We start from the raw sequence: 27,787 nt of genomic DNA on the forward strand, positions 1-27,787 counted from the left end.
AATTTGTTTATTATCAGAAAATACAACAATTCTGCACCTCTTTCGAAGGAAGTTTCAACTCTAGTCTTCGATTCCAAGATGTATTAAAATATGTAAACATTACGTAATTTTAAAATACCTCGTTATAAAAGGGTAATTTTAATACTTTTACATAACGGAAGAAATTACAATCTGAGAAAAAAGATATTTGTTTAAAGTAATAGATTGTTACATTAATACTGTGAAGTCTGTAATTATGTGTCTCTTTCGATATTTTTTTTCAGATCTATACAATAACCTGAATCGTTGCAGCTTTTACAAATGATGTATTGTATAAAACATACAATAATTTACACAATAATTTATACAATAATTTATACAATAATATAAAAATTACGTTGTATTATCTTGAATCATGAACAAATATAAATGCAAAATTTCAAAACACTGAAAGAATGAACTCAAAGCAATTTTAAACTTAACACATTAAATTTATGAATAATACCGAAGTAGCAAGAATAATTTGTTAATATACTTGCGATTGTAATATAGCTTTCTGTAATAACATACAAAAAGTTTCACTAACTTCACGGCATAAGATGTCTGCAGATTTATCTCCTAACGCTGCTTGAGCAGAATTAACTCTACCAAGCTGTAACAACAAACCTGTAGTATCTTCGGCTAAAGGTGGAAAAGCTAAACATATTCGCGTTAAAGCAGGTAATACAGGCATAAATAAAATTACACGATCTTTAGCAGATAATACTCCTAACAGTGTTACCATAGTATTAATTGCTAAACGAGAAACACTTAAAGCCTTTGGTAGAGCATACTGAATTGCAAGATGCGATGCCAAATCTACAGCAAATATTTGCTTCTCTGATTCAGGTTGAGATAACAATTCAGGAATCCAATCAAGACATATGTGCATAGATGGAATACCAGTAACTGTGATGGGTAACAATTCTCTCGGGTAACCCTATTAAGAGAAAAATGATATTAATTTTAAAACATTTATATAGATTGATTTCAACTTTCTAAACTAATTCTACACAGTAATTGTACTGTGGATTTTTATTTAATAATCATTCTATAGAACAATTTAAGAATAATAAATATATTTGCATACGCACGAATATAAATAAATGAATTAAAAGTACCCTTGCATCAAATTTAACTGATGGTAGACATTCAATAACTCATTAAATAATAGTTGTAAAAAAATGGGAGGAATGTAAACATTAAAATTGGATTATTCGATATTGTTCTGTTTTCCATATGCAAAGTCACACGCAAAAAATTTTTTAATTGCAGTCATTAGGGCAGATGTTAGATGACATTTTTTAAAATAAAGAGATAAGTCAAATTTATTTTTGTGGAGTAATAATACAGGTTGTCCTTAAATTTTTGTAAATTTTGATATGAAGTATGGCATAGTTAACAACATTTTAAAAGTATCTTTTAATGAGTAAGCAGTTATACAATTTCAAAATATAGTGTATCTGCGTTTAACGATACAATCATTTCTCCCGTAATGTATTCCGGATACAAACAGTTGTCAAATAGGAACTCAATTACACAATAGGACACACTCGTTAATTACGATAATTTTTCTCGATTATCCATTTACGAGATATATAAGCTCTCCTTCAGATTTGTTTAACATCTTGAACGGACATTACCATGATATATTATATTACCACTATATCATAAATTTGCATAAGCATGCACAAGAACAAAAATGCTATTATATGACCATTATGATAATATTTTGATTCAGTTGACATACTTGGAAGTGAACCAATTTGGCCAATGATGGATCCGCTATAAACACTTGATGCAAGTACGAACAAATGATACTTCGAATTTCTCTTAGGGACCACATTTGCCCAGGAGTTTCTCTATCGTCTTCTGTTTCTAAACATGCCTCTAATAATATTTGAACGGCAGCACTTTCTTGCCCTGCCACTAAAGCTGTTCTTAAATCTTCTCTTTCAGTGTCACTTGATAACTGGCCAATTTTTTCAGTCAATGGTTTGTCTTGTATATGCCTAGATAACTGTGATCGAGAAGCAGCTAATGCAGCTTGCAAGATTCTAAAAAATACAATGTTCGTTACGTAATTTTCTTTTGTACCTTTAAGAATACTCAAATTTAAAAAGAAACTTACCTTATGATAATAGATAAAATTGGAGCACATCTAAATACCCTTGTATCACATCTCAATACTTGTAAGGGATCTAAGACAATATTCTCTTGTGTTAGAAATACATTTTTTATAATAGAATTCTCTATTAACAGTGCGTTTATAGACAGCACCCATAAGCATCTTGGAAGTACAGTATTTAATCTAAGCCACACTTGTTTATATAGCTCTGAAAAGTTAAATTGACATCTGCATGAGAATATTGAAAGCTCGTTAAACTTTACATCGGGAAACCAGTATTTTTTACTTTCTTTATGTAATCCAGTAGATTTTGGTGAGGAAATGACAAAAATTGAAGTTTCAATCCTAGGAGATCTTTAGTTCAAAAGTTATACGTGTGTAAAGATGTACAATTTTCAGCGTTTTTGGCGGGTAAGGGCGCTTCCACGTTGGTATGTAATGACCGTCGCGCACTGCTTAACGAGCGGGGCCGCTTAATGACACCACAAGCACGCGGTAATGCCAACAACGTAAAACACCGATCTTTGAGAGGGAATATCTTTTCCGCACACACGAATAAAAAAAAGTTCTAAAAATAACTTGCAATTCTGAATCGGTTGCGTGTCTGGGGGGCTCCGCCCCCCAGACCCGCCAAGGGGCGTAACACGAACCAACACAATATTTTGTACCTAAACTGTAATCGGATTTCCAGATGCCAAAATCCCCTCCAATTTCTGCGTATCCCAGGCATGGGATTTAACTGACTCGACCCGAGGCTTTTTTGGAGGCTACGACCCCTTTTCCCGGCCGCGCGTCTCGCTCCCCGTGACTAACCAAGTTCTCGAGCCACCTCAGGTCCGTACCATATGAACAGCGCGTGGCGCAATAATGCGACACCCGCATCAATAGGTTTCTGCATCACTCATGAGGTAAGTAATATTGTCAATGCGTTTTCTTTTTATCAGTGGTATCCACTGTAGGCCTATTCCATCATGTCGCATGATAATTTAGAAAAAATAAATTTTGAAAATAGTTTGTAATTATGTTATTAAAATTTTACTCACATTTCGGGAAATTAGATTTTCACGCACGTTTAGACCTGCTTGGCGAGAAAGAAGACTTGAAATTATGAATACTGAAAATTGGTACGGGCTTGAGGTGGTGTGGATTCGATCCGGGACACATTACAAATGATTTGCGATCGCCGCTGGTTTGTGCAGAGGGGGAGGATTAGGAGAGAACCAGGCATCTGACAGAGTCCGCTATGGACTGCGTTGTCGGGCAAATCCAGGGGGTGGGGCTTATCGTGGCCGCCGCAAAGACTCAGGCGATCTGGCTATATGGATCGTCTTGGTAGCGACAGTCGCCCCGGGGTCAGGACCTCCGGATTCGTGTCGTCAATACCTCCATAGAAATCGGACCCACGGTGAAATATCTGGGCCTGATCATAGACAGCCACTGGCATTTCGAGGAGCACGTCGAATTCCTGCCCCCCCCCCCCCCGACTAAAAAGGATTGCTTCCCAATATCAGGTGGCCGCAGTTGAAAGTCCGCCTCTATACGGAGGTGGTGCGGTCCATTTCCCTTTATGGGGCCCCGCGTGGCACCGCTCGTTCGGGGCCGGCCGGCCGGCGCAGTCAAGCGTTCTTAGAAAGACTGTGGCCTTGCAGACCATACGGGGGTACCGCCGTGGTACGAGCGGGAGGGGAGGTGTAACTTACACGCGGAGAGGAAGGGGAGCTCGAGGCATTGAGACGCCAGGCCCGGGCGGACACGTTTACCAAATGGAGGCGATTGTTCGCCTCCTTAGCGCGTCCGACCTCCTGCCCATATTCGATATATGGTGTAGGAGGCAGGGAAGACCTTCCGTCTCATGCAGATGCTCTCCGGCCATGGGTGCTTCTGAGAGTACCTGCACAGGATGGGGTGGGAGCCGACGGCGCAGTGCCATCACTGCGGCGAAGATCTTGACACGATGCGGCACATCTTAGAGGAGTGCCCGGCCTGGGCCGAGCTGCGCCGTGTCTAGAGAGACGCAGTGCAATTGCTGCGAGCGAGAGGTCGTGGATCGCGGCGGCCTCCTTCTGCGAAGTCGTAGTGACGCGGAAGGAGACCGCCGAGCAGGCCCGGGATCGGTCATGAGGGTATGAGCGCGGGGACGCACCCGCGTTTGACAGGGGGAAGGGGGGTATACTCATGGGCCAACTGGTGGCCCCAGGAAGGGAGGCTCCTCCACATCGACGTTTGCTCCAGAGGGGGGCGGTGGATCTGCGAACTGACACCGGCCCCGGTGGGATGGGGTGGAGTACACAGCTTCCCCGGGGCGGGTCAACACCCCCTGAGTTAACTCTCGGTGTGGGGTGCTGATCCGTTCCCCCTAACAGCAGAGTTTAGGGGGGAGTGAGGGGGTGGGTGGGAAGGATCGGGGCGCTCCAGATCGCGCCTCCGATGACCCTTCCTTACCGGTGGCGGCGTTCTCTTACCCTCGCTGGGGCGGGGTCCTTCGGGTTACTCGTTCCGGGCGGTGCACGAAGACACCGGCAGCTGGGCAGCCGGTGGACCGAGCTGGGATCGCGAAGCCCAATCCGGCGACTCCAGGGATGAGGACAGCGGGCGGGTCCTTTCGCCCGGGATCTTATAGAATAAGTAGTGGGGGGAGGCTAACCCTTCCCCCAGAGTAGTATGATAGCTGGGAAGTGTCCTGTCGAGTACTCGCGTAATCTAGGTATGGGTTTGGGGTGGCTCGAGAACTTGGACCGTCATGGGAAGCGAGACGCATGGCCCGGACATGGGGGCGTACCATTCGTAAAAGCCTCGGATCGGGCCAGTTAAGAGGGCCGCCTAGTCGCCTTGATCACTATGTGTAACCACACATACATATAAGAAACCCATGTACGTATACGAAACTTGCAAGGGTTCAAACTTTTCGAAACTAACTCTTCATCGCAATGAGCAATTTAGAAATGGTCAATTGCGTTTCCTAAAAGTCCAATCTATGTCTATTAGGTCTCCAAAATGCCTATTTCTACCTCATTGTGGAGTAATTTGTAATATTCGGCAGACAACAGGCTGTCACCGACGAATAAGGGTCGACCCATACAAGACGGGTCTCACCGTGCCCGGACACGGGGCACGTTTTCCCTATGCCATACAGAGTTGGCCGTGTCCGAAGGCGACTTGAGAGGCGCTCAAGACGCTCGCAACAAAGGCCAAGTGCCGCGCACCACGGGGGTTAGCTACCAGAACCCCTGAACCGTTTACTCCCCTCTTACCCCTGAGGATCCTATGGTAGAGCCGCCCGGGCCCCGGCCGGGGTTTCACGAAATATTCTTGCGAAGAATACGCAGCGACTCCGGTCGCCGTGGCGAAGGGAGAAAAGCATTATAAATGTTGTATTATTTTAAAAACTACTTCACCGATGATGATGACCTATCAATCGAATCTCAATGGATTCTTCGATGTTTTAAAAATTGTTGATTTGACAGACGCGTAAAAATACGTGTTACCCTTTTTTCATTATATACCGTGCGCCAACCGTGCTAGGCTATGTACCGCGGTGCAGCGTTCACTTCAAATAATTTTAATTTCGCCATTTTTAAAGTGTCACCATTCTTGAGAAGCCCACCGTTAGGTATGCCTATCCCCACCTCAGCTGCGTCCGTAGTCCCATTGTTTTGACTTCGACGTCACCCGCTACATAGTATGTGTGACCGCTATAGTCAATAATTGGACTGTAGCCGAAAATGCGTGTGAAACGAGACCTGCCCCTTCCAGTCTAAACGAATCAGCCGCGCATTGGTACCTCTACTCTGTCCAACGAGACGAGGCAGTGAAGTATCAGCGTGCGTCCTTTGCTAATTATCTTGGAAGGATAATAACTTCAACTCTCTCCCACTCGACTGGCTATGTTTACGTCTACTGCCTCGTCTCATTGGACAAGATATAGATACGTCACCGCATTCCTGCCAGGGAACCTTCCATCTAACCATTTTTAGATCATTATGGACAAGAATTCAGAAGTTTTCCATATACATACATTTTTTCGCTAGCGACCCTTACTTCAGAATGTCTAAAGAATATCCAGCAATTTTATGAACCTAAAATAATGAATAGTACTACTGTAGGATCTCGGGAAACACGAGGGCACCGCCGCCGCGGGAATCGAACCCCGGCCTCACTGGTGGTAGCCGATCGACTAACGCGCTCACCTACGGAACCCTCCCGTTCTTCCCGATCTCCTACATACTTTTGGTTTGGGGGCCCTGATCCCACAGTACAATAAATAGTTTTGCGGCTCCGCGAATTACAAAACGAAATTTCAAAGAGAAAGATTAAGAAACGTAAAATACAGCCATATTTATTCAAATTTTTTCACACTTGAACTAGTCGTAACATTTGCAAAACAAAGATATTTCTAATATTTTTTAATTAAGAAATGACATTCACCAAGGAAAATATAAATTATTTGAGAACAGCAGTCTTTTGTGATAACCCGGCTCAACCCCGGCCTCCCATTTTCTCTTGCACCACAACATACTTCAATGTCATCAAAATTCGAGGCATAGTCTCCAAAAAATGATCGAATTCACATGGAATGATCCCCTTCCTAATGTGGATATTTCCTTAAAAAAAAAAAAATAACAACTATTCTCGTTTTTACAATATATGTATGTATAATTTACATACAATAAAAGGATGTATGATGTTTCACCAAGAGGCAGGAAGGTTTCCTATTTCCATGGTATTGTAAAGGGGAGATACCGATAGTTTACCTAAGGAACCGTGAAGGCCCTAAAAACATTTTTTTTTGTGCCATGCACAGCAGGGAACCGTCAACGCGCTCCCGAAAGGCCATCTGGAAATGGTCAAACGCTCGAGATAATGACCCAACCGGGGCGAGCAGAAATATAGTTGGGAACACTGAAGCTCCGTCGACTCAAACCCTACACCCTGGTTTCGAATCTAGCGGCCAAACGTGCCCGGTCCCGTCCCGGTCTTGTATGGGTCGACCTTAAAGTGGCATCTTAATTATCACGCGATTCCCGTGTACATCCTTTACCTCACTTATCCACACTAAGATTACCAGTCAGTCATCGAGCCCTGAGAGTGAGGTTATGAAACCTCCCGCTAATTCCGAGGGCTATATATGGGACCTTAGAGAAAGACGGGCGAAGTCCCAAGCGGAGGAACACGGACAAAGGGTTACGCCCTTGCCTGTCAAAAACACTGAAAATCGTACATCTTCACACACGCATAACTTTTGAAATAGTGATCTCCTAGGATTGGCATTATTTAGCCAAAATCTACAAGATTACGTAAAACAAAGTTAAAAATTTCAGGTTTCCTGAGGTAAAGTTAAGCATGAAATTTAAACAGTACTTTATATAAATTGTTGATATAGTTGTTCAAGATAACGTGTATACAGGATGTGTCAATTAATACTTTCAGAAGAAAGTATATAGCCGGATGAGATCAAAAGGTCAAAAGTACCCCCACACCAAATTGATCTTTGATCGCACCATTCGATAGGGCTCCCAAAAAAAACCATGTTGACCTGTGACAAGTTTCAAGTCGGTACCACTACCACAAAGGTAGTTATAGATTTGGTTTTAATGAATTATGCCCTATTTCTTCTGTACTGCTCAACAAAAGATTACGAAAAAATTTATGAACATTCCATCTAATAACACACATGAATGTGATTTCGATTTTTAAATCGTGATTTCGAAATCGATTTTTAAAAACATCCGGAAACATAAAATTACATAAAAATAAGAGGGTGAAAACATTTACATTAATGTAAGCAAGAGAGACGTGTAGGTTTAGGATCACAGATTGTAGGAATTTGTGACCACATAACAGCGACCTACTCGCTGCCAGTGGTGATCGAGCACATGCTCGTCGGCAAGATGTAGGTTAAAGAAAAATTCGAGAGACTGGTTTACAATCGCTTCACTCAACGTGCCGACGGCAACCGCCGATCCCCACTCTCGGCTAATAGGGAGTGGCGGAACAGAGTCCCCACAGACTCCCCTCCGAGTGAAACGGAATTTTATTTAACAGCATTTTCAACAATATTTACACTATTTACACAACGGTACGCGCTTACTGCACATAGCACCGCGAAAGAATCAATAACACCATGCATTAACAAATAAGAATCAATAACAAAAATTGCTTTTAAGGCTTCTGAAATAGACATGTATTTTGCTTCTGATAACGACAGTGCAGTAATTCTTTGTAATTTCGATGACCAAGCTATCAGTCCACCGTGCAGCATAAGAACGTAGCCTAAGGTAGACGTCCATGCTACAAAATCACCACCATAATCGGAATCACAATATTCGAGCAATTGACTCTCATGACCTTGTTGATAGAACAATGAGAAACTGATAGTCCCTTTCAAATATCTCATTATATGTTTAACTGCTCTCCAATGCACTTCCTTTGGATCATTCGAGAATCGAGCAAGCATGTTTACTGCATACGATATGTCTGGCCTAGATATAAGTGCAATATAATTCAGACTACTCACTACTTCTCGATAAGGGAACTTTTTTTCAGTTAAATTCTCTTTATCCCCTTGCTCCACCAATTTATCCTTGTTGGTTAATGTAAATAGACTTTCTTTTTCGGTCGTGTATAATCTCCATGCCTACATAGCAAGACGATTCATGGCACGTGACTTCCCTTCTCAACGAAGACATGAAAGTTTTCAGCGAATTGTCGTTCTTGCAAGAAACGAGTTCATCATTAACATACAGACATAAGATGATCCAATCATCAGAATTGACCTTCGTCATAAAAATGCATGGATACGTGTCCGATCTGTTTAAGTTCATAGATACCCTTTTGCAGATGACAGACACGGTTAGTCTCATCTTTATATCCTTCCGGCTGATTCATAAAAATACTTTCCTCGAGTGGACCATTAAGAAATGCTGTTTTTATATCAAATTGTATCATTTTCATGTCATGCATAGCAATCATCGATAGAACAGCTTTCATAGACTCATAACGAAGACAGGCGAAAAGGTTTCGAAATAATCTATACCTTTTGTCTGGCTAAAACCTCAAGCAACAAGTCTGGCTTTATAACGCTCAATTGTTCCATCGCTTTTCAATTTGGTTTTAAAACCCCATTGACATGAGACTACTGGTTGATTACTTAGCAATTCCTCTAGCTTCCACACTCGATTCTTTGTTAAGGACAGCATCTCTTCGTCCATCGCTTCCTTCCAAGAATCAACGTCCTTACACCGTCCTTTCTAGAAATTGACTCAATAGCAACATGTGTTTTTGATTTACAAGCAAAATTACCTGCTTAGGTATGGTACGCAGGGCGATAATGCAGGTAGAAGGCGTTGCACCGTTCGGTTAGCCCAAGCGCATCAATTTTATGACGGGCAAGGTCACAGGTTGGTCAACTCTAAAAATGAGGCTAGCGTAAAAATTGGTTTCTACGACGAGTTTTAATTACTTTATGACCACAGTCCGACGAAAACACGAAGGAAAACACACGGTCAACTCGTGCTGGAAGTGACTTCCTCATACTAAATCATAATATCGCACCCCCTACTCGGAAAACATAACAACAGATACTATTTTTACCAAGAAATTCCCGTGTGATCAATTCCATGATATCCAGTGGGCTAAGATATTAAACTGTTACCGTCCACTACTACGCGATTGTAGGGGGTGGCAAGACGCCATTTCGTATGGGTTCGAAGTGGTGACATTGTATTAATGCGAAGCTGAAAAGAAGGTTCCCCTTCGGCCTGATTAGTTCAGAGTGGAAGAGGCAGGTCTCGTTTCACACGCATTTTCGGCTGTATTAAATATTAGCTACTGTGGTCACACATACTATGTAACGTGTGACGTTTGACGTCAAAACATTGGGCCTACGGGTGCGGCTGAGGTGGGGATAGGTTTGTTAACATAGTAATAAATTGTTATTTTGTTTGTTATAACTTTTAAATTCCTTAACAACGTATTCCCCATCTATTACCACAACCAACCTCGAAAAGTTCTGGTTGATAGCTTTTTAAATAAATACAGCGTGTTCATTCTGCATTCGTGCCACCACGCCCGGAACCTGCCGGGCTCTAGCATTGACCTGCGAACCCCTGGGATTCTGTTAGCAGAGGACACGCTGTGCCTTTGTTCCGAGCATCTCGAACCCTCTCAAGTGGATGTCCCGGACCCCAAAATTCGTATAAACTGGGAAAAACCGCCAGGCTTGCCGGCCTGTGAGGTTTGCATTGACCTTAATACCACCTCCACCCAACTGACATCGTATCTGTGTCATTTTTTCTTTTCTTGCATCGTAATAATAATAATTGAATCCATCTGGAGGTTTTCGTTTTGGTTGCATACGTTTTATGTTTGTGGCTGTTTGTAGTATACGACGGACATTCCTTAGATTTGTTCGTACACTAGCTTGTACAAAGCATCCGCAAGGATCCGTCGGACTCGTCCGATGTTGTCTGCGACTGTGCTTGTTGATGGTTGACCCGATCGCAGCTCATCCCCGACACCTTCCATTCCGTCTTTAAGGCGTTTAAACCACTCAAACACACACTTTTTACTCACTGCTTCAACATCGTACACTTTCACTAACATTCCATGAGTCTCCGTTGCCGTTTTGCCTAATTTGAAGCGGAACTTCATGTTAACACATTGCTCCATTTTGCGCTCCATTTTGCAATGACACGAGTTCTCACACTGACTCCGTTAGCTTGATCGCAGCGTGCACCACCGCTCCACTTCGGTGATTTGCACAATAGGGGGCGCTTGTTGACATGTCTCCCAATGCGTATGCGCGGCCGCCTCATCCTAACCAGCGCAGTTTTTAACATATGGGACCATTTACCGAATTTTTCATACGCATCTTGTACACCATTATAGGGGCAGGTACTCAATAGTTTTCGAGATATTTGTAATTAACATTTCATCACCGTAAAATATTAATTTACTTCACAACGTTACCAAGCAGCGCGGCGTTGATCATGGTTCAATTCCTTGTTGATGAAAATTTTTTACCAATTAAACTTTCCTTATCTGTTTGTCCTAATATAATACCATTACTTATTACAAAAACGGATATTTAATTTTAAATGAGATATCTTATGAAAAACTTTAACTCTATTCGTTACAGAAGAGAACTCGAAAATGAAACTTATTATTAACACTAGTATCTTCTTCAATTTGTATTATTAATATTCTACATCATTGAAAGACAAACTTTCAACTTTCACACTTTGTTGTGTATGCTTCTATGATAAATATCATTGCTGCATGTAATAATAGTTGAGTATTAACTTCATCTTTACAGTTATTTTCTGCATGTAACGCACGATTTTTTTGTTATGCTGTATTTTTCTTAAGCACGGTTAATGATAAGTATTTTAATTTATTATTACTTCATGTAAAATTAAATATGCATTTTTGAATGTGAAGAACAGTATCACCATAATAAATAATAGTATTATGGAAGGATAAACAAATAAGGAAAATTTAATTGATAAACAAAATTTTCATCAACAAGAAATCGAACTGGTCAATACCGTACTATTCCGGTACGGTATATTTTTGTTAATAACTTAAACAAAAACTAGTGACGGCTAAAAGCTACTGAATTCGACCGAATTTGGGTGCTACACATTTCTGTAAAGTCACAGTTCGGCTATTTAAATGTGTGGTAAGATCAACTATAAGTAAAAGTAAAAAAGTTACAAATTACATGTAACCTATTACAGTCAACTCTCGTTGTATGACAGTGCCAACCTTACAATTTGAAGTCAGTGGAAAAACTCACACCATCGCGGTGAGTGGCCGAAGCTCAAGAGCCGTCATGGCCAGAACATTGTCGGTTATATCGGTGTGAGACCAGAAGACAACTACTAATCCAATTACAAAACTTCTTTATTTTTCTTTATTTTTTTTTTTATGGAACTTTTACCAATATATTCGTGGCATTTTTGTAATGAAAATGATACCAAATATGACATATGTAATTCCGATGATATTTACATATGTAAGTCTTCTATGGAAGTCTTCCCATAACAATTACATTAACGGAAAATTAGTGTAAATGTGATCCGAATTATATCGCGTTTGGTATCATTTTAATCAGAATAATGCCACAAATATATTGGTCAAAGTCTCATATAAAAGTAATTGATAATAAAGAAGTTAAATTTTTCATTTTAAGGCCTGCGCTCACGCGGGCTTTGATCTGTGCCGGCGGCCGCGATTCTCCGTGGCTCTTTCTTTCCCATACTGGAAATATACTGGGAATATATTTCCCATACTTTCTTTCCCTTGCTGTCCTTCTCTGCATAAGTAAATATTGTTACGGGTTCGGGGCATCTTTAAAGAATAAAACGAGTGAAATACCAAAGAGACCTTTATTAAATAGAGGAGGAGTACTTAGCTTTGCGAATTCCCTCAGTGACGTTCGTCAACCGACTCCCTCTTGTCTCCGTTGTATCGTCGTCACTAGGACGATGCGGCAACGAAGACCATTCGGCGCAATGTCTCGATATCGAAACATATCGATACTCGTAACAATATCATGCCTTTTTACACAAGTAAATCATCGGAATTATATCATATTTGGTTTCATTTTAATCAGAAAAATGCCACGAATATGTTGCTGAAAGTTTCATTCAAAAAATAACGAAAAATAAAGAAATTTTGTAATTGGATTAGTAGTAGTCTTCTGGTCTCACACAATATACCCGACAATCTTGTGACACACTCCTCGGCGGCGACGGCTCTCGAGCTTCGCCGTCCGCTCCTCCGTGCAACATTGTATCGAAGACGGACATTTTCGCAGTCTACTTGTCACTAGTGCTTAGTGGTCATAGGTTTTTTATGACTTATAGACGGATATGACTCTTAGGTTTCCAGCGTGCCCTGTGTATTTCAAATGCGACGCTCGGCAAGAACCTTCGATTTCGTATACGTGTCATTAAAAAGGACGGCGGGACTGACATACAACGAGAATTTACTGTACTATTATACTATTACTATTATTATTGTTGCATTTTTCAAATTTATTTTCTCGAAATTATCATGATGGAAAACTATGGAAAGAAAAGGAGCCGAATTCTTCAAAATATTGGAAGAAACGAGATATCCTGTCCTAAAAAATTTCGCGCTCCGAAATTTATCTCCTGAATTTATTTTTCCTATTTATTTTCTATTTTTCTTTTCCGAAATTATGCAACATAGTGAAATAAGCTTACAGGAGATACGGCTCACAAAAAAAACTCATTGACGATAGCACCTCCTCGGTAATGTGAAAACCTACTAATACAGGAGACGCCCTAATGCATCACGCGCAGTTCATACGGTACGCGCCTGAGGTGGCTCCAGATCTAGGGCAATCACGGGTAGCGAGACACGCGACCGGGACACGGGGGCGTAGTCCTCGAAAATCGACCGAAATGTGCTTTTCATCCCGACCTCTGCTCTAAAGGGCTCTAATCTTAACACCATATGTCAAGGTCAAGGTTATATGGGGGCTCTCCTATTGTAAATAATTACCATGGTTTTTTGTGAATTTCTGGAAAACTATAGGGAGCGGTGGTAACATGTATCAAAAATTAAAAAAGCGGTGTTCAGAATCAAGCCTTCGACATCATATTTAAAGATCATCGAAACCGAAGATATCGGCAGCTTTCTGTATAATTATCCTTTAACGCCTTGTCAACTTTGACCAGTCTGACACGTGATCACAATTTCGGACCAAACGTAAACATTGCGAATCAGGCTCGTAGTCGTAATATCTTGTCAAACATAAATATCACGTGTCTGACTCGTATTGAAAAGTTCAATCCAAACATGAATAGCACGCGTCGACATTCGCTCCTTTCACGAACATTTGTGGGCACCGCTTGGGTCCGAATTCTTCCGAGTTAAAAGGTACGGCAAGGGGTTAATGAAATATTAATGCAATCTATGTCGTCGCGGTTAGAGCCCGGTATTAAAGCCAAAGGCTATGTTAAGACGTGCTTCTTACGTGACCAGCTCACGTTTCAGTTTGGGTTTACGCTGCTGTCGTGTTTAGACGATGCCATTTTTAGAGCTCTTTAGAGTCACTTTTGCGAATTTACTACTTTGCGAGTTGGGTACAGCTGGAAAGTGTCAGCTGATTTCCTTGGAGAAATCAGCCTGGCAGTACTGTTCTCAATGGCACTTGACATGGCGCCGGGGTTCGAGGGTCCGATAATTTAAGGATCCAGAAAGGACTCAGTGTCGTCTCATTTTACCCGACTTTCTGGCGTCTTTCTGGGGAAACATGATGTGCGATTGACCCCCTAATTCGGTAACTTCTATAGGCGTTGCATAATGTTAGAAACATTATATGTTTCGCCTTAACATATATTTTATTGGTTGAGTCCCACTGCCCTACTTTCTTATATTTTTTGGTCGAGGGAATTTGATCTCCACGACTTAGCGTTTTCCGATGACTTCGTCAGAATATCGTCAATCGTCTGTAAATTAAGAACCTCATCTTGCACTAGTCCGATTTTCCCAAGAAAATCAGGTGACACTTTCCAGCCGTACCCAGCTCGGAAAATAATAAATTCGTAAAAGAGGCATTAAAGAGCTCTCAAAAATGGCATCATCTAAACTTGACAGCAGCATAAACCCAAACTGAAATGCAAGCAGGCTACACAATAAGCATGTACATATTAACAGGCTATTCAACAAAATATTAATACTTATTTATTCATTTCTTTGTAAATATTAGTGTACACTCAACTTTGCATTACTAATATAGAAGTATTTTTATGCTTTCAGTTAAATATAAGTATATAGTTAATGTTACGTCTGAAGACGAAATAATCTTTCGTCTTTACTTAAACAATTTTGTATCAATTATTATCTAAACTATACGGAAAATATAATATTGCGTTATTATACCAAATTATCTATGTCTTCATTAATTATCTCTCCATCTTTCTCTATCAGCGTACATGTACACCCAATTTTGTAATTAACTGTATACAAAATAATAGAAATAACTGAAAATTAAATCTTCTACAGGACATGTTCAAATTGCATTCCACCTTGCGCAAAACATAATTCTACTCCCTACAATACATTTTTATGTATAGTTACATACAAAGAATTATGACGAACGACAGAACATTAGAAATTGACAAATTTTGCATCAATGTAATAACAGGCTGTTCTACAGAAGGAGACTAAAAGGACAATAAAATTATGTTTTCGTATTTCTCTATCAATTTAAAAAAAAAATCAAATTTCTCTAAAGAAATTTAAAAAATGATAAAGCTATGATACACAAGAAGAATCACTACTTAATACCAATTTCTTAATTCAAGGTCAAGTCAAGATCATGGTATAGTACAGAGGTGCCAAATTAGCGGCCCACGGGCCGCACGAGGCCCGTGCCGCCATTTCATCCGGTGTGACGCAAGGGGGATCTCCACCACATCGCACTCTTCGAACCGAGCTACAGTGTTTCGCTCTTATGGGCGTTCGCAAAGTATGATGTGGAGGGGACCTCTCCGCTTTCTCTCTCCCGGCACTGCCCTCGTACGGCCCGCGGGCCACACGTTCGCCACCACGAATCTGTCCGTTCCCCCACAGGCCCCTACTTATGCTATAATATATGATAGAAATAGGTCCGCGATAGAAACAAATGCCATACTCAAATAGTGGGGGAACATCACTCACCAAATGTGGCCCGCAGGCCGCGACTTGGACAGGCCTGAAGTAGGTCATTGAATTCGTCTTGAAATCGCCTACAAAATTATGTAATTAAATTCCTAATGATGCCTATTAGTAGTTTCTCCGCAATTCTGCCTAGTTGCAAATCTTTTCAAATTTTTGTCATGTCATTAAGTGAACTAATTGTTCTAGCTTCTCAAAAAAAAATTCAATTTTTTTGGTGTATTTAAAAAAAAAAATTTTCTTTTAAATATTGTCCGGAAATATTACTATAATTGACTGTAAACATAATTAGCTGATATTGAAGTTACATGCCACAAGAACATAAATACAGTATCCAAAATACACAAAATATTTCAAAATCTTAAAGTATTTTTAAAATGGTAAGTATAAAGTATTTATAAAATTATACATACATATAACGCACGCACTAAATATTCGATAATTTTGGATTAAATTTTTAAGATTGTATGTTGTTTCTCTAAAGATAGCAAATTCTATATTCGCAGAAAAGTTACGGAACGTTGAAAAACTGGATTTTTTATTTTATTAATTACAGTACTCCTCATAAAGAATCTAAAAAAAATGGAAAACAACGTTTCCTACAACATCTCACTATTGAATTAATATAAATTTGGTTTCTTTTAAACTTCAATAAAAGCTATGAATTTATTGGAATTTTGGGATTTCCAATTATTTTTAATACATTCACCTACTCTGAAAAATACACATTAACAATCATCATAAACCATTACCATGAAAGTATAACTGTGGCACTCTGATAAGTTCAATATAAATTCAGCAATTTGGGAGAATATTTTTTGATTACTCTTCCAGCGAATGCTGTATACATATACAGGGTGTCCCACGTAACAGTTTTCACGATTTTTTAAGTACTTGCGATAATCTCACAATAAATATTGTCAACAAAAGTTTATCAGTTTTCGATTGGCTATATATTGTAATAAAAAATTTCGAAAAACATTTTTTTTTATAGTATTGTCAAGGTCACCTTCATTTTTTTAAATGGCACTTTGTATTTTTGACTTAACAGTATTATAGCCCGTGTCAAGACGAATTCAACGACCTAGTATATCATGACCTTGGGATGACCTTGAAGGTGAAGAAATGCAAATTTCAACAATACATGACAATCTGCTTGAATTCTCAAAAGACTAACTTGAAGACTCAAAATTACATTCAATTCAGAAACCTTGACTAAATGAACGCAAACGATTTCGTAAAAAAGTCACATCAAATGTTCGAATTGAAATCCGTTTTGAAATCCGGGCTTCCAAATGATGTTCAACAACGTATTTATTTCCAGCAAGACGGTTGTCCACCTCACGATGCTCGAATCGTTCGTAATTACCTTAAAGTTTGGAGAACATTGGTTGGGCACTTATGGTCCTATTGCTTGGCCACTACGATCCCCCGATTTGTCGCCACTTGATTTTTTTATGGGGTCATTTACAGTCAATAGTTTATGCTGTTGCAATACAAAATAAAGAACATTTAAAGCAGCGAATCCGTACGGCATGCGAAGAACTTCGCTACGACAGTATCGTAAGAGCAACCAATGCAAATTTACTACGAAGAACGGAATTGTGCCTACAACAAAACGGATTTCAATTCGACCATTTGATGTGACTTTTTTACGAAATCGTTTGCATTCATTTAGTCTAGGTTTCTGAATTGAATGTAATTTCGAGTCTTAATAATAAACACAAGTTATTATAGTCCATTCAAGCAGATTGTCATGTTTTGTTGAAATTTTCATTTCTTCGCCTTCAAGGTCATCCCAAGGTCATGGTATACTAGGTCATTGAATTTGTCTTGACACGGGCTATAATACTGTTAAATCAAAAATACAAAGTGCCATTTAAAAAAATGAAAGTGATCTTGACAATACTATAAAAAAAAATGTTTTTCCAACTTTTTTTATTGCAATATATAGCCAACCGAAAACTGAACAACTTTTGTTGAAAATATTTTTTGTCAGATTATCGCAAGTACTTAAAAAATCGTGAACCTGTTACGTGGGACACCCTGTATAATGCTTATACATTGTACATCCTACGAAAATGGCAAGTAATAATATTTACAGAGTACTGATAAATTATTATTCTGTAGTCAATTCAGTAATGTCTCGATATACACATGTATATGAAAGAGATGGACATGATGTTTGTAAAAAATTTATCTCCACTACCATGAGGTGCATCCTCTAAGGGAACACAAAGCAGATATACCGGTGAGACAATACTAATCTAATGACAAAACTCTTTTGTTTCTAATGATTTTCTATAAAACCCAAACCAACATATGCACGACGTTATTGTAATGTCCGTACACGGTGTACACGACATTCTGGTTCAGAAGTTTTCACATATGTCGAGACATTATTGCAGTTCCACGTCTGTAATTACAAACTAATATAATCTACAAGTAAAGGAAAGCTTACCTTGAATATATCTAGGAACTCCTTGATTTAAGATAGCCTTGAAATAATAAATTATGACTTCAGCATGAGGCCAGATATCAATTGGTTTCGTTGACATTAACTGTCTGAGCAATCTGCCTGTTCTTGAAGGGCACGTTTGAATATGTGAAAATGTTTCGATAATCATGATATCAGTAATTTTAACATTTTCATAATTTATAACTGTGGAGTCTATATTAATCATCTCATTATCAAGCCAATCATCTACTAATGAAAGATGAGGAAAATGAGTTGCCAGTAGCCTGAGAAGAGGAGAAAAAAGGCCTGCATAATTCATTTGATCTCTTTGAACCAATTGAAGTAGGTATTTTATTGGTAACTCGGATAGAAATTCAGTTGAATATGATTTCACTTTTCTATCCTGTGATATAAATGTATGCATATTAGACAATCTGACATCTTCATACAATAATAAGTAATAGAGCAGTAACAACTGCGATGTAAGAGATGGTTTTGAAATATCAACATCTGTATTATCTATCTCACAGTGAGGAGTAGTAATACCTTTCTTGAAATCAAAATTTGCTCCAAAGACACTGTTTTGAAATACTCTTCTAATTTCATCTTCAGTGATCGGTTTGTTTGTATGTTCTGATGTTTTATTGTTCGTTAATACAATAGAATTGACATAAACTTCGACTAAAGCAGGAAGAACTGGATGTAGCGGTGGCACACTATTACAAATCTGTTTATAAATCCAATTTTTTATTGGAACTCTGTGTTTCGCAAATGCTCGCGATTTCAATAATTGATGAATACAGTGCACAGGCAGAAATCCTGGAATATTTGCATTTAAATTAGCTGTCACTGGCACTTTTACTGCATGAGCAGTAACAACTTGCTCTGTAAATATCTCTTGCATAAAAATTTGCTTCATTCTAGTCAAATTATTTGGTCTGATTGGTATTTTCATTCCAAGAGTTGCACATACCAGTTCACAAATAGCTGATAGTTGATTGCTGTGAAAATGTATAGCCATCAAAAGTAACATTTCTCCAAAACTTGCTGTTACACCACTAGCACTTTCAAAATAAGCTTCTTCACGAACAAGCCACTGCACCCATTCTATACTACGCTTTTCAAGATTATGGTGTCCTATTAACGATGAACATGCGATAAGCATACAAAGACCTAAAGAAACGAATCTTACACCAGCAGGGGAGGGAGGAGGATGAGATGTTAACAATTGAACAATCATTGCTACTTCATCGTCTTGAAATTTAATACCTCCAATACCTCTTAATGCACAATAAAGACGTAATAATGCACTAGCTTGTACGACTTGGCTTTCTGCTAATTGACCTGCATTTTGAGTTGTGATCACTTGTAAACGTTTGAGAAGTTCCTCTCTTAATGATTGCAATGCTGTATGAGATTCCCATTTACGTTTCTGTCCATTCCTGATAAACATTGCAATCCATGTTCTCACTTGTTGATCACTACCAAGTAATAATCCTGATACAAATGCAACTATATCGCTTTCTGATTCATTGCTGTTTATATTTTGATGTTCTAGACTCAGTGTAATTGCTAAAGCAGGCATTCTACATAGTTCTACACACTTTGCTCTTATTGCTAAGGCTTGACTAGGATTCATTTGACATAACATAGTCAAAGACATTGTTCTAATTCGACTTAATGGTGATTCCTCTTGCCTTTCTCCATTAGCAATTAAATGTGCACATACTTCATTAAAACTATCAGGAATATTTGCAACGATCCAACAAATTATTTCTGGACCGTGTTTAACATGTAATAATGTTTCTGTAATATCTAAAATTGATAACAAGGTTGGCAGCTCTGCAAGTGCGATGCAAATTACATAACTAATCTCTTCCATGTACACTGCATTATCAAATAAATCAGACTGCTTGATTTGAAATTCTTGATTTTTTTGCAATTCTTGTACTTGAGAGGCTATATATAACAGTTCACTTAAAACAAGTCTTATACGCCTTGTTGACTCACTGCGTTCAAACTCCAAAGCAAGACCGCTTTGTAGTGATTGGGCAAGTACACTATCCCTCTGCAAACTACCCAACTTTTGCCTGAAAATGTAATTAATTTAATTTACAGCAAATGTATATACATTTATAGATACATAATAGTAAAACTAACCTCAATTGCTGCTCTTTACGGACATCAGTTTCTAATGCATGAAAGTCTATTGAAAGCAGTGCAATTATCGAATTTACTGATTCAATACCAGACAAAATTGTTAGAACTTGTTTTCTTTCTTCCACACAATCCCTTGTTATGTCTAAAGGAGAAATTAAACTCATACGAACCAAACATGGTAATATTGGTCGAATTTCTTTATGAGAACACATCGATAATTCATATATATCCACATTTTGTATTGCAGTAAAAATCCGTGGTGTTACACATGTACTTGCTTGCATGATTATCAATTGTTTTTATTACTGTTTCGAATCATATATACCCGGTAAATAGTCAAACATCACTTTGTACAAAATCTGATACGTTTTAAAACATTATATCACTGTAAGTTACATGTTTTATAAATATGCTGTAGCACTTTGGGATATTCATACACTACATCACAGACAATTTGATTAAAAGCAAAATCCCTTAACCCTGGCATTTATCGAGAACTAACCTCCGAAGAGTGGTGAGATATCGGCAAACTTTTCTCGCACATGCGCACCCAAAACAGTAACGTATCTATATTATGAGGAAAAGGTAGTGGGGCAGTGTATTGGCGGGAAAGTACCGGTATAATCTCTTGATCTCTTCCGAGACGAAACGAGTGTCCTACGAGTTTATGATAAGTTATTGTTAATATTTTATTATACAATGTCAGCTAATATTGGAGAAGGAGCTACAAAGAAGTGTAGAGTTTGCCATTTTCAAAATCAAATCATAACGTATGTGTGATCTATTTTATCCAGAATTTTACTTTACTGAGGCTAAAACCGCCGCGCATGCGCGAGAAAAGTTGGCCGATATCTCACCACTGCCTTCGACTTGTATGTAGGAATGTTCAACTCCGATTCGATTCTTCAGAAAATCAATTCTTTCGGTGAAAAGATCGATGTTTTAAATCGATTCTCGACACCTCGATCTTTTTAGAGAATCTATTCTTTGCGCAAGAATCAGTCTGAAAAGAATCGACCTTTTTTTTTGAATAGTAAGAACAGACTGTCCAATAGGATTCTTTCGTGTACCATCGATTCGATTATTTTCGAGAAGCGATTCTTTGCGGAAGAATCGAACATTTCTACACAAAAGAATCCTCTGTTATTAGACTTTAAACAACCAAATTTTTAATATTGTATGTCGTATACTATATTGTTGATTATATCATAATTCCATATTATCGTGGACAACATAATATTATAGGATAGAAAATATCAGTTTTGTATTAAATGTAATCAATATTTTATTAACAGAAATAAAATGCATAATTCGATTGATTATATATTTCAATTTAATATTTAATTAATCTTAATCACATACAGCTATTTAAAGAAATTTTTAGTCTTGACTTTGGTCTTATTTTCTCATGGAGAATCATAAGTTTAATGTTCTTTCACCTATTGCCAAACACACTGTATAAGGTTGTAATTAATTCGTTATTAATTTATACTTACGTATTTAATATATGTATGTAAGTTAGCGTACATTATACCTTGATTATTGTCGAATGAAAGTACTCAAGAAAAGTTGCATTTCATATCTGCAACTACATTTAGAAATTTTGATTTCACATTTCCCGCCTCGCAATACACAGCAAGATGGCTCCACTCGGTTTACACTTGGATACGTACAGATAAGTATGAGATGAGGAAATTAGATATACAATACAATATACAGTATAACAATACAAGTACGACAACTGAGTGCAACATAGTTTATAATAAGAAGTTTATAAATATTATTAATTGTAGATAATATTTATTTTCCTTCTTTTTATAAAACGTTATTCAATTATCGAGATAACATCGAAAATTATTTCTTTCTGTGAGTTAATGTACTATGAACCGCTTGGATGATCCTCCGGGTCTCATGAAAGGCAGAAAAACATCTTTCATTGGAATGAACGGTAATTTTCATAAAATTTCTATTCTTCACGCCAACCTATCTTTTTTTTTATTGTTTAATAAACAAATTTTTATTATTTCTATATTCTCCTCCTTTCATTAATTGAATTATTTTATATATTTGTTCTTCAAAATTTCTTTTTGTGTGTATTCTTCTTAGGTATTATTTACATATATTTATTATATCATTAATATACGTGAAAGTAACGTAAAAAAAAATCAAATTTGTGACGTTTATAATGTACTTTAAAATTTATTGAAAAGAAAAATATAAGAACTTCAGAACTTCTGTCATTCAGAACTTTCACACAATCTATATACGGGGTGAGTCATCTAATGATTGTATCTCAAATATCTTTGTTGTATTTAAAAATAGATTAAATTTCTTGAGGATAAAGTTAAATGCTTTAATAGATCTCACACGGTGCCCTAAAAATGATTGCTTTTATGTCATTTTGTAAAAAGAAATCAAGACTACCTTCATTTATAAAAATGAAACCATCCTTTTTTAAACACCCACGATGATAGCTCCTTTCATTAGGAATTAAAAGAAGATTTAAAATATGAGAGTAGAATATGTTTATCATGAGTTACATTTATAGTAAACATATTGTACTAAGGTCCTTCGTATCCTATTATTGTGTGCTTTCAAACATCCACTAGTCGATTATACTGCCATTTACTGTCAGTATGTTTCCAAACGTGATTCTGTTATGTCTTATTCAATAATTGAAAAGATTAATATATTAATGGTTTATTGTGAATGTAGACAAAATGCAGTGCAGGTCTGACTGCTTTATGAAGAAATATATCCTGAGCGAAAGAAACTTTCTGAGCTTATTTTGGTGTTTTTTGTGGAGTATACTAAAAGATAGCGTATACATGAATGCTCCAACAATATTTGAAGATTATTTAATTATAGAAGTTTTTAAAAAATGGTCGTTACATTTAAAAAACAGAAGGTGACCCTAATATATCAATAAAAAGCAAAGTAATAAAAAACAGATTAGAGCACTATATGTCCTCCACAAAAACATGCAACTTGTGTTTGAAACATTTTTTCATACAACAAATAACTTACGAGTTGTTTGAGATACGAGGCTCACCTTGTATACTGAACTAGATTGGAAACTGTTAAATATGTCGATCGAATTGTGTAAGTGTATAAATACTTTGATGCCTACAATATGTAGATTTTAAAATATATCCAGCCAGTGCTATTAGTAGTTATATTGTAGTTGTATTAATATTATATTAAGTAATTGAAAAAGATTGTATAACACAAATTAGTGCAGGTCATTTTTTTACAAATATAATTTTATTTAGTAACATACTTACATATGAAAATATTTATGTGAATTAAAAGTTTTGTATTTTATCGAAAATAAGTGTTTTGTTGCTACCAATATTATGATATCTCATAATTAATAGTAGTAACAGTTTTTTCAAGTAAATACTTGTATTATAATATTATAATAATATTAGAATGTATTATAATAATATTATATATTGTATCTTGAAGCATAGGTTAATTCTACAATATAAACAAAAATTTAATTTCCTTTATAGGTGGTCCAGAAACAGAGGAACAGCAGCGCTTACGATTTCAGGTTGAACTTGAATTTGTTCAATGCCTTGCTAATCCAAACTACTTAAACTGTATGTTTATTTGATCTGCTTTGATTAATTTATAATGTCTGTCAAATATATTAACTAATTGTTCGTTATAGTTCTAGCTCAACGTGGATATTTTAAGGATTCCACGTTTGTTAATTATCTTAAATATCTGTTATATTGGAAAGAACCAGAGTATGCCAAATACTTGAAATATCCTATGTGCTTGTACTTCTTAGACTTATTACAATACGAACACTTTAGAAGAGAAGTAGTAAACTCTCAATGTACCAAATTTATAGATGACCAACAAATTTTATTGTGGCAGCATTATACTAGACGTAGGACAAGATTACTGCAGGCAGCAGCAGAGCAAACACATGTGAATCCTCAAAATAATGGTATTGTACAACCTAAAGTTCCTTGAGTAATACATATGACCAAAGAATATAGACAGTTAAGTGGGTCTATAAAAGCTACATCATAAAAATGTTGCTATATAAGAGTATTTCTATAGTTCCTTACCAGAATTGTTTTGTTAGTTATATTTCTTGGCTGTGGTAAACTGCAATAAAATTAAATACATGTCTATGTTCAGTATATGCGTGCAATTATGTCTCCCTTTCTTCCTTCTTTGTATCTTTTATATGTAACCTACAAGAATTTTGTATAATAATAAGTGTTACTAGTTCATACTGTATATTCATAAAGTTTTTGTAACATGTTCTTATAGTTACAAAAGAAATAATATAAGCAAATGAACAATCAACATAGTGTATGAAATGATACATTTACATACAAGGTGTCTCACTTAAGTGTGACCCCCAAAATATCTTCCTTAATTTTGACAAAGTAAAAATTTTTTATGTGTAATTTAAATAGTATCGAGTGGTCAGTATCCCGCAGGGGTTGTTTTTTTAAAAGTTTTCTCTCACAGTTTTCAAGGTCAGTGATCTTTTTATTTTATTATCTAAAACGCCCAATGAGCGCCTGCAACGATGTTTCGCTTGTTTCAGGTCTGACAGATGCACAGTAAGCCTGCAGGCAAGCTCGAATATTCGAGCTGAGTTCAAGTCGAGTCGAATAGGGACTTGCTTTTTAAGCCGAATCGAGTACCCGCACGAAGCGATCGGTTCGCACGATGCGAGATACTCGCGTAAAGATCGGCACATCGACATTATCAAACATTTTAGTATATTGAGAATACTGAATGTTTGGGATGTTTTATTATATATTTTGAAAGTGAAATGGATCCCCAGTAAGCAAAATGCTTTGAATCTGCCACTAAAATTTGACACGGAAGTGCCATCTATCTGCCGCCGCATTACCATATGTATTCCAGTAGAAAATCTGCCACGCCATATTCGTGCCAAACTTTCGCTTCGATCAGCCTCCGTTATAGAGGGCAGGTCCGTCGCAATAAGAACGGGGTAACCTTGTTCTGAAAGTAAATATCGGGAAAAATCGGAATAAACGACGAGAGGGAAAATTGAATTTACAAACGTATTTATTTTAATCTTAATTTATTTTTATTTTACATATATTTGTATTATATTATTTATTTGTTTCATATTTATAATCTTAAGAAAGAAAACGAATAGACAATAAAATTAAAAAAAATGAACTGTACAAGTTACATAAAGGAAATAAAAATGATATAAAATTCAATCATAACAAAACTGTTATAAAATAAAAAATAAATATTCAAATCTTAAAATAATGGAAATAAAACCCTCGAATGGAAAATAAGGTATGGGGACGCTTAAGAAGAGTTTAATTAATTTATAATACATAATATAGGTCATTAGGCATGGGCAGCACGGACAGCACACCACTCTTTTAGTTTCTCCTTCCTACAAACAAAAAGGGCCTTACATTAGGACGCAATATATGTTCTGTTCTCATTGTACAATAGATATATTTCGAAGAAAAATTTTTTTAAATTCTAGAATAATGTATATACTCACTTTCAATTCATTAATCAACTCAAAATAATACTGTTTTGACATTTGTTCCAAATTACTTACGGTGGTAATCCTGGTAGTAAAGCATTCTTGGAAAAATAGGTATCTGAAATAATTAAAAATATTTGTGAGTACTATATAAAGTTTAGAGTACTAAAATAATACTATACAATACTGCACGGAAGATATTATTGATTATAACATAAAGTTATTTGTTTTCCATGCGTATCTATATATAATAACAATACAATTTATCATAACACGAGAAATATGTAATGTACGATGTGCAACTTGGAATAAACTATACTGTTTCAAAATGAACCAGCACAGCGATAACCTACTGGGACATTCCCAATATGTTACCGTCTTCTTCATCCATCGACGATTCGCTGGTGCATCAGCAATAAAACACCTTAATACGACTGGAATTTTTTTCTCGTGGAACGTAATGCCTCCATTTGAGATTATCAAGTTTATGTCAGAGACAAATTTTTGAAGATAATTGTTACAATCCTCGGTTTTTTGAGTGCCTTTATAAATCCCTACTACAATGGGTTTACTATTTAAGATATTTACAATTCTGACTTAAATAGGCCAAATTTGAATTGTATTGGAACTATCTAAACTACATCCATCCACATGAAAATATAATTGCAACTCTCCAGGAATTATTGGAGAACATTGAGATAACTGTTTAACTATTTCCAACTCTACATCAAAATGAACATACTCTCCTGGTTCTACCACAGAGGTGACGACACTGGTACATGGTATACTAATGAGCGTTCTTATATCTTTCGGCAAACTAGAAAAACACGAATGGGTACGTAGAAGAGATAAGATGTTGTTCCCCTGAGTGTGCGTTAAATTATTGTCCACAAAGCAAGATGCTAAACCATCACGAAATGATACTTCTGAAACAGTACCAGCAGATTCCCAAACCACATCATCGCATGAAAAGGTAGAAGACGAATAATGCGTGAATGAAGATGTAGTGGGAATATTAAGAAGACTTTCATTACTATTATTACTGACAGGCACGGATAAAGAAGACGTGCTGGGAATGTTCTGCAGATTATCAAGATTAGGGGGACTTTGTAATTTATTGTCACGTGAAAACTTCCTCAAATTTGAGGTTATTTCGCGCCGAATATTTCGTTTCTGCCTAGCGCTTAATTTATTATACGGTTTTCGCGAAACCGACTTCTTCAAAACTCTACGATCCATGGGGGTAAAAGAAAACTGAATAAAGAATATACAAAATATATAATAATGTGTTACGTGTATTGGTAACAATACCACGTGGCAATACTTATCTGGCGTCTTCTCTGCTTCTATCCTTCCTTCCTTCAAATCCACTGCTCATCCAGTCTTCACTGCTTCAGAGTTAATTCACGAACTTAACAATTAGTAATTAACTAACAAAGGAATCACTAAAAACAAGACGGAATCAGAGCGCGTGTCGAAACACCGACACCTTCGTCGTGAGAGGTGTTGTTCCCGGTCTGGTGTCGCAAACTGCACTGCGCATGATCCCGTAACGCGCAACACCTAACATACGCGCATCATAAATTAAAAGTTATACATATTATAGCTTTAAAAGAAATTAATGAATTAAAATAAAAAATTAAGAATTAAATTAATTAAATTAATAATGTGTGCATTAATATTTACGCGTATTATTGTGTTAGATCCTTAAGGGCATGCGCACAGTTGGCGCAGAATTTGAATGTCATTTGTTTATAACGACCGCATGCAGAAAAATGCAACTCGCTACGGTCATTCGCTATCGTGCATCCCATAAAGA

At 37.2% G+C, this 27,787-nt stretch overlaps 3 protein-coding genes across 3 annotated transcripts; 1 reads left to right on the forward strand and 2 right to left on the reverse strand.

Moving 5' to 3' along the window:
- Ints2 (integrator complex subunit 2) lies at positions 1 to 20,986 on the reverse strand. Its single transcript, XM_076795182.1, has 5 exons — positions 20,457 to 20,986; positions 18,300 to 20,386; positions 2,150 to 2,354; positions 1,769 to 2,075; positions 1 to 958 (listed from the first exon to the last, which is right to left on the reverse strand). Exons 1-5 carry the CDS (start codon positions 20,738 to 20,740, stop codon positions 506 to 508), a joined length of 3,336 nt encoding a protein of 1,111 aa, XP_076651297.1. The 5' UTR covers positions 20,741 to 20,986; the 3' UTR covers positions 1 to 505.
- Positions 14,175 to 27,493, reverse strand: LOC143358228 (uncharacterized). The gene is made up of 2 exons (XM_076795205.1): positions 26,527 to 27,493; positions 14,175 to 14,185 (listed from the first exon to the last, which is right to left on the reverse strand). Exon 1 carries the CDS (start codon positions 27,205 to 27,207, stop codon positions 26,566 to 26,568), a length of 642 nt encoding a protein of 213 aa, XP_076651320.1. The 5' UTR covers positions 27,208 to 27,493; the 3' UTR covers positions 14,175 to 14,185; positions 26,527 to 26,565.
- Positions 22,095 to 24,616, forward strand: Med31 (mediator complex subunit 31). The gene is made up of 3 exons (XM_076795209.1): positions 22,095 to 22,404; positions 23,972 to 24,061; positions 24,133 to 24,616. The coding sequence occupies exons 1-3, from the start codon at positions 22,338 to 22,340 to the stop codon at positions 24,441 to 24,443; spliced, it is 468 nt and encodes a 155-aa protein (XP_076651324.1). The 5' UTR covers positions 22,095 to 22,337; the 3' UTR covers positions 24,444 to 24,616.
- Positions 27,494 to 27,787: the final 294 nt, after the last annotated feature.

Source organism: Halictus rubicundus, chromosome 10, assembly GCF_050948215.1.
Source record: "Halictus rubicundus isolate RS-2024b chromosome 10, iyHalRubi1_principal, whole genome shotgun sequence".
In the NCBI taxonomy this organism is placed as follows: Eukaryota; Metazoa; Arthropoda; class Insecta; order Hymenoptera; family Halictidae; genus Halictus; species Halictus rubicundus.

Bases quoted from the DNA above. Each gene is read 5' to 3' on its own strand.
- LOC143358228 (XM_076795205.1), bottom strand. From the start codon at position 27,207: ATGGATCGTAGAGTTTTGAAGAAGTCGGTTTCGCGAAAACCGTATAAT.
- Ints2 (XM_076795182.1), bottom strand. From the start codon at position 20,740: ATGCAAGCAAGTACATGTGTAACACCACGGATTTTTACTGCAATACAA. The intron at 2,076-2,149 runs GTAAGTTTCTTT...TGTATTTTTTAG, and splicing joins ATTTTATCTATTATCATAAG to AATCTTGCAAGCTGCATTAG. The intron at 959-1,768 runs GTATGTCAACTG...TTCTCTTAATAG, and splicing joins CCAAATTGGTTCACTTCCAA to GGTTACCCGAGAGAATTGTT.
- Med31 (XM_076795209.1), top strand. From the start codon at position 22,338: ATGAACCGCTTGGATGATCCTCCGGGTCTCATGAAAGGCAGAAAAACA. The intron at 22,405-23,971 runs GTAATTTTCATA...TTTCCTTTATAG, and splicing joins ATCTTTCATTGGAATGAACG to GTGGTCCAGAAACAGAGGAA. The intron at 24,062-24,132 runs GTATGTTTATTT...TGTTCGTTATAG, and splicing joins TAATCCAAACTACTTAAACT to TTCTAGCTCAACGTGGATAT.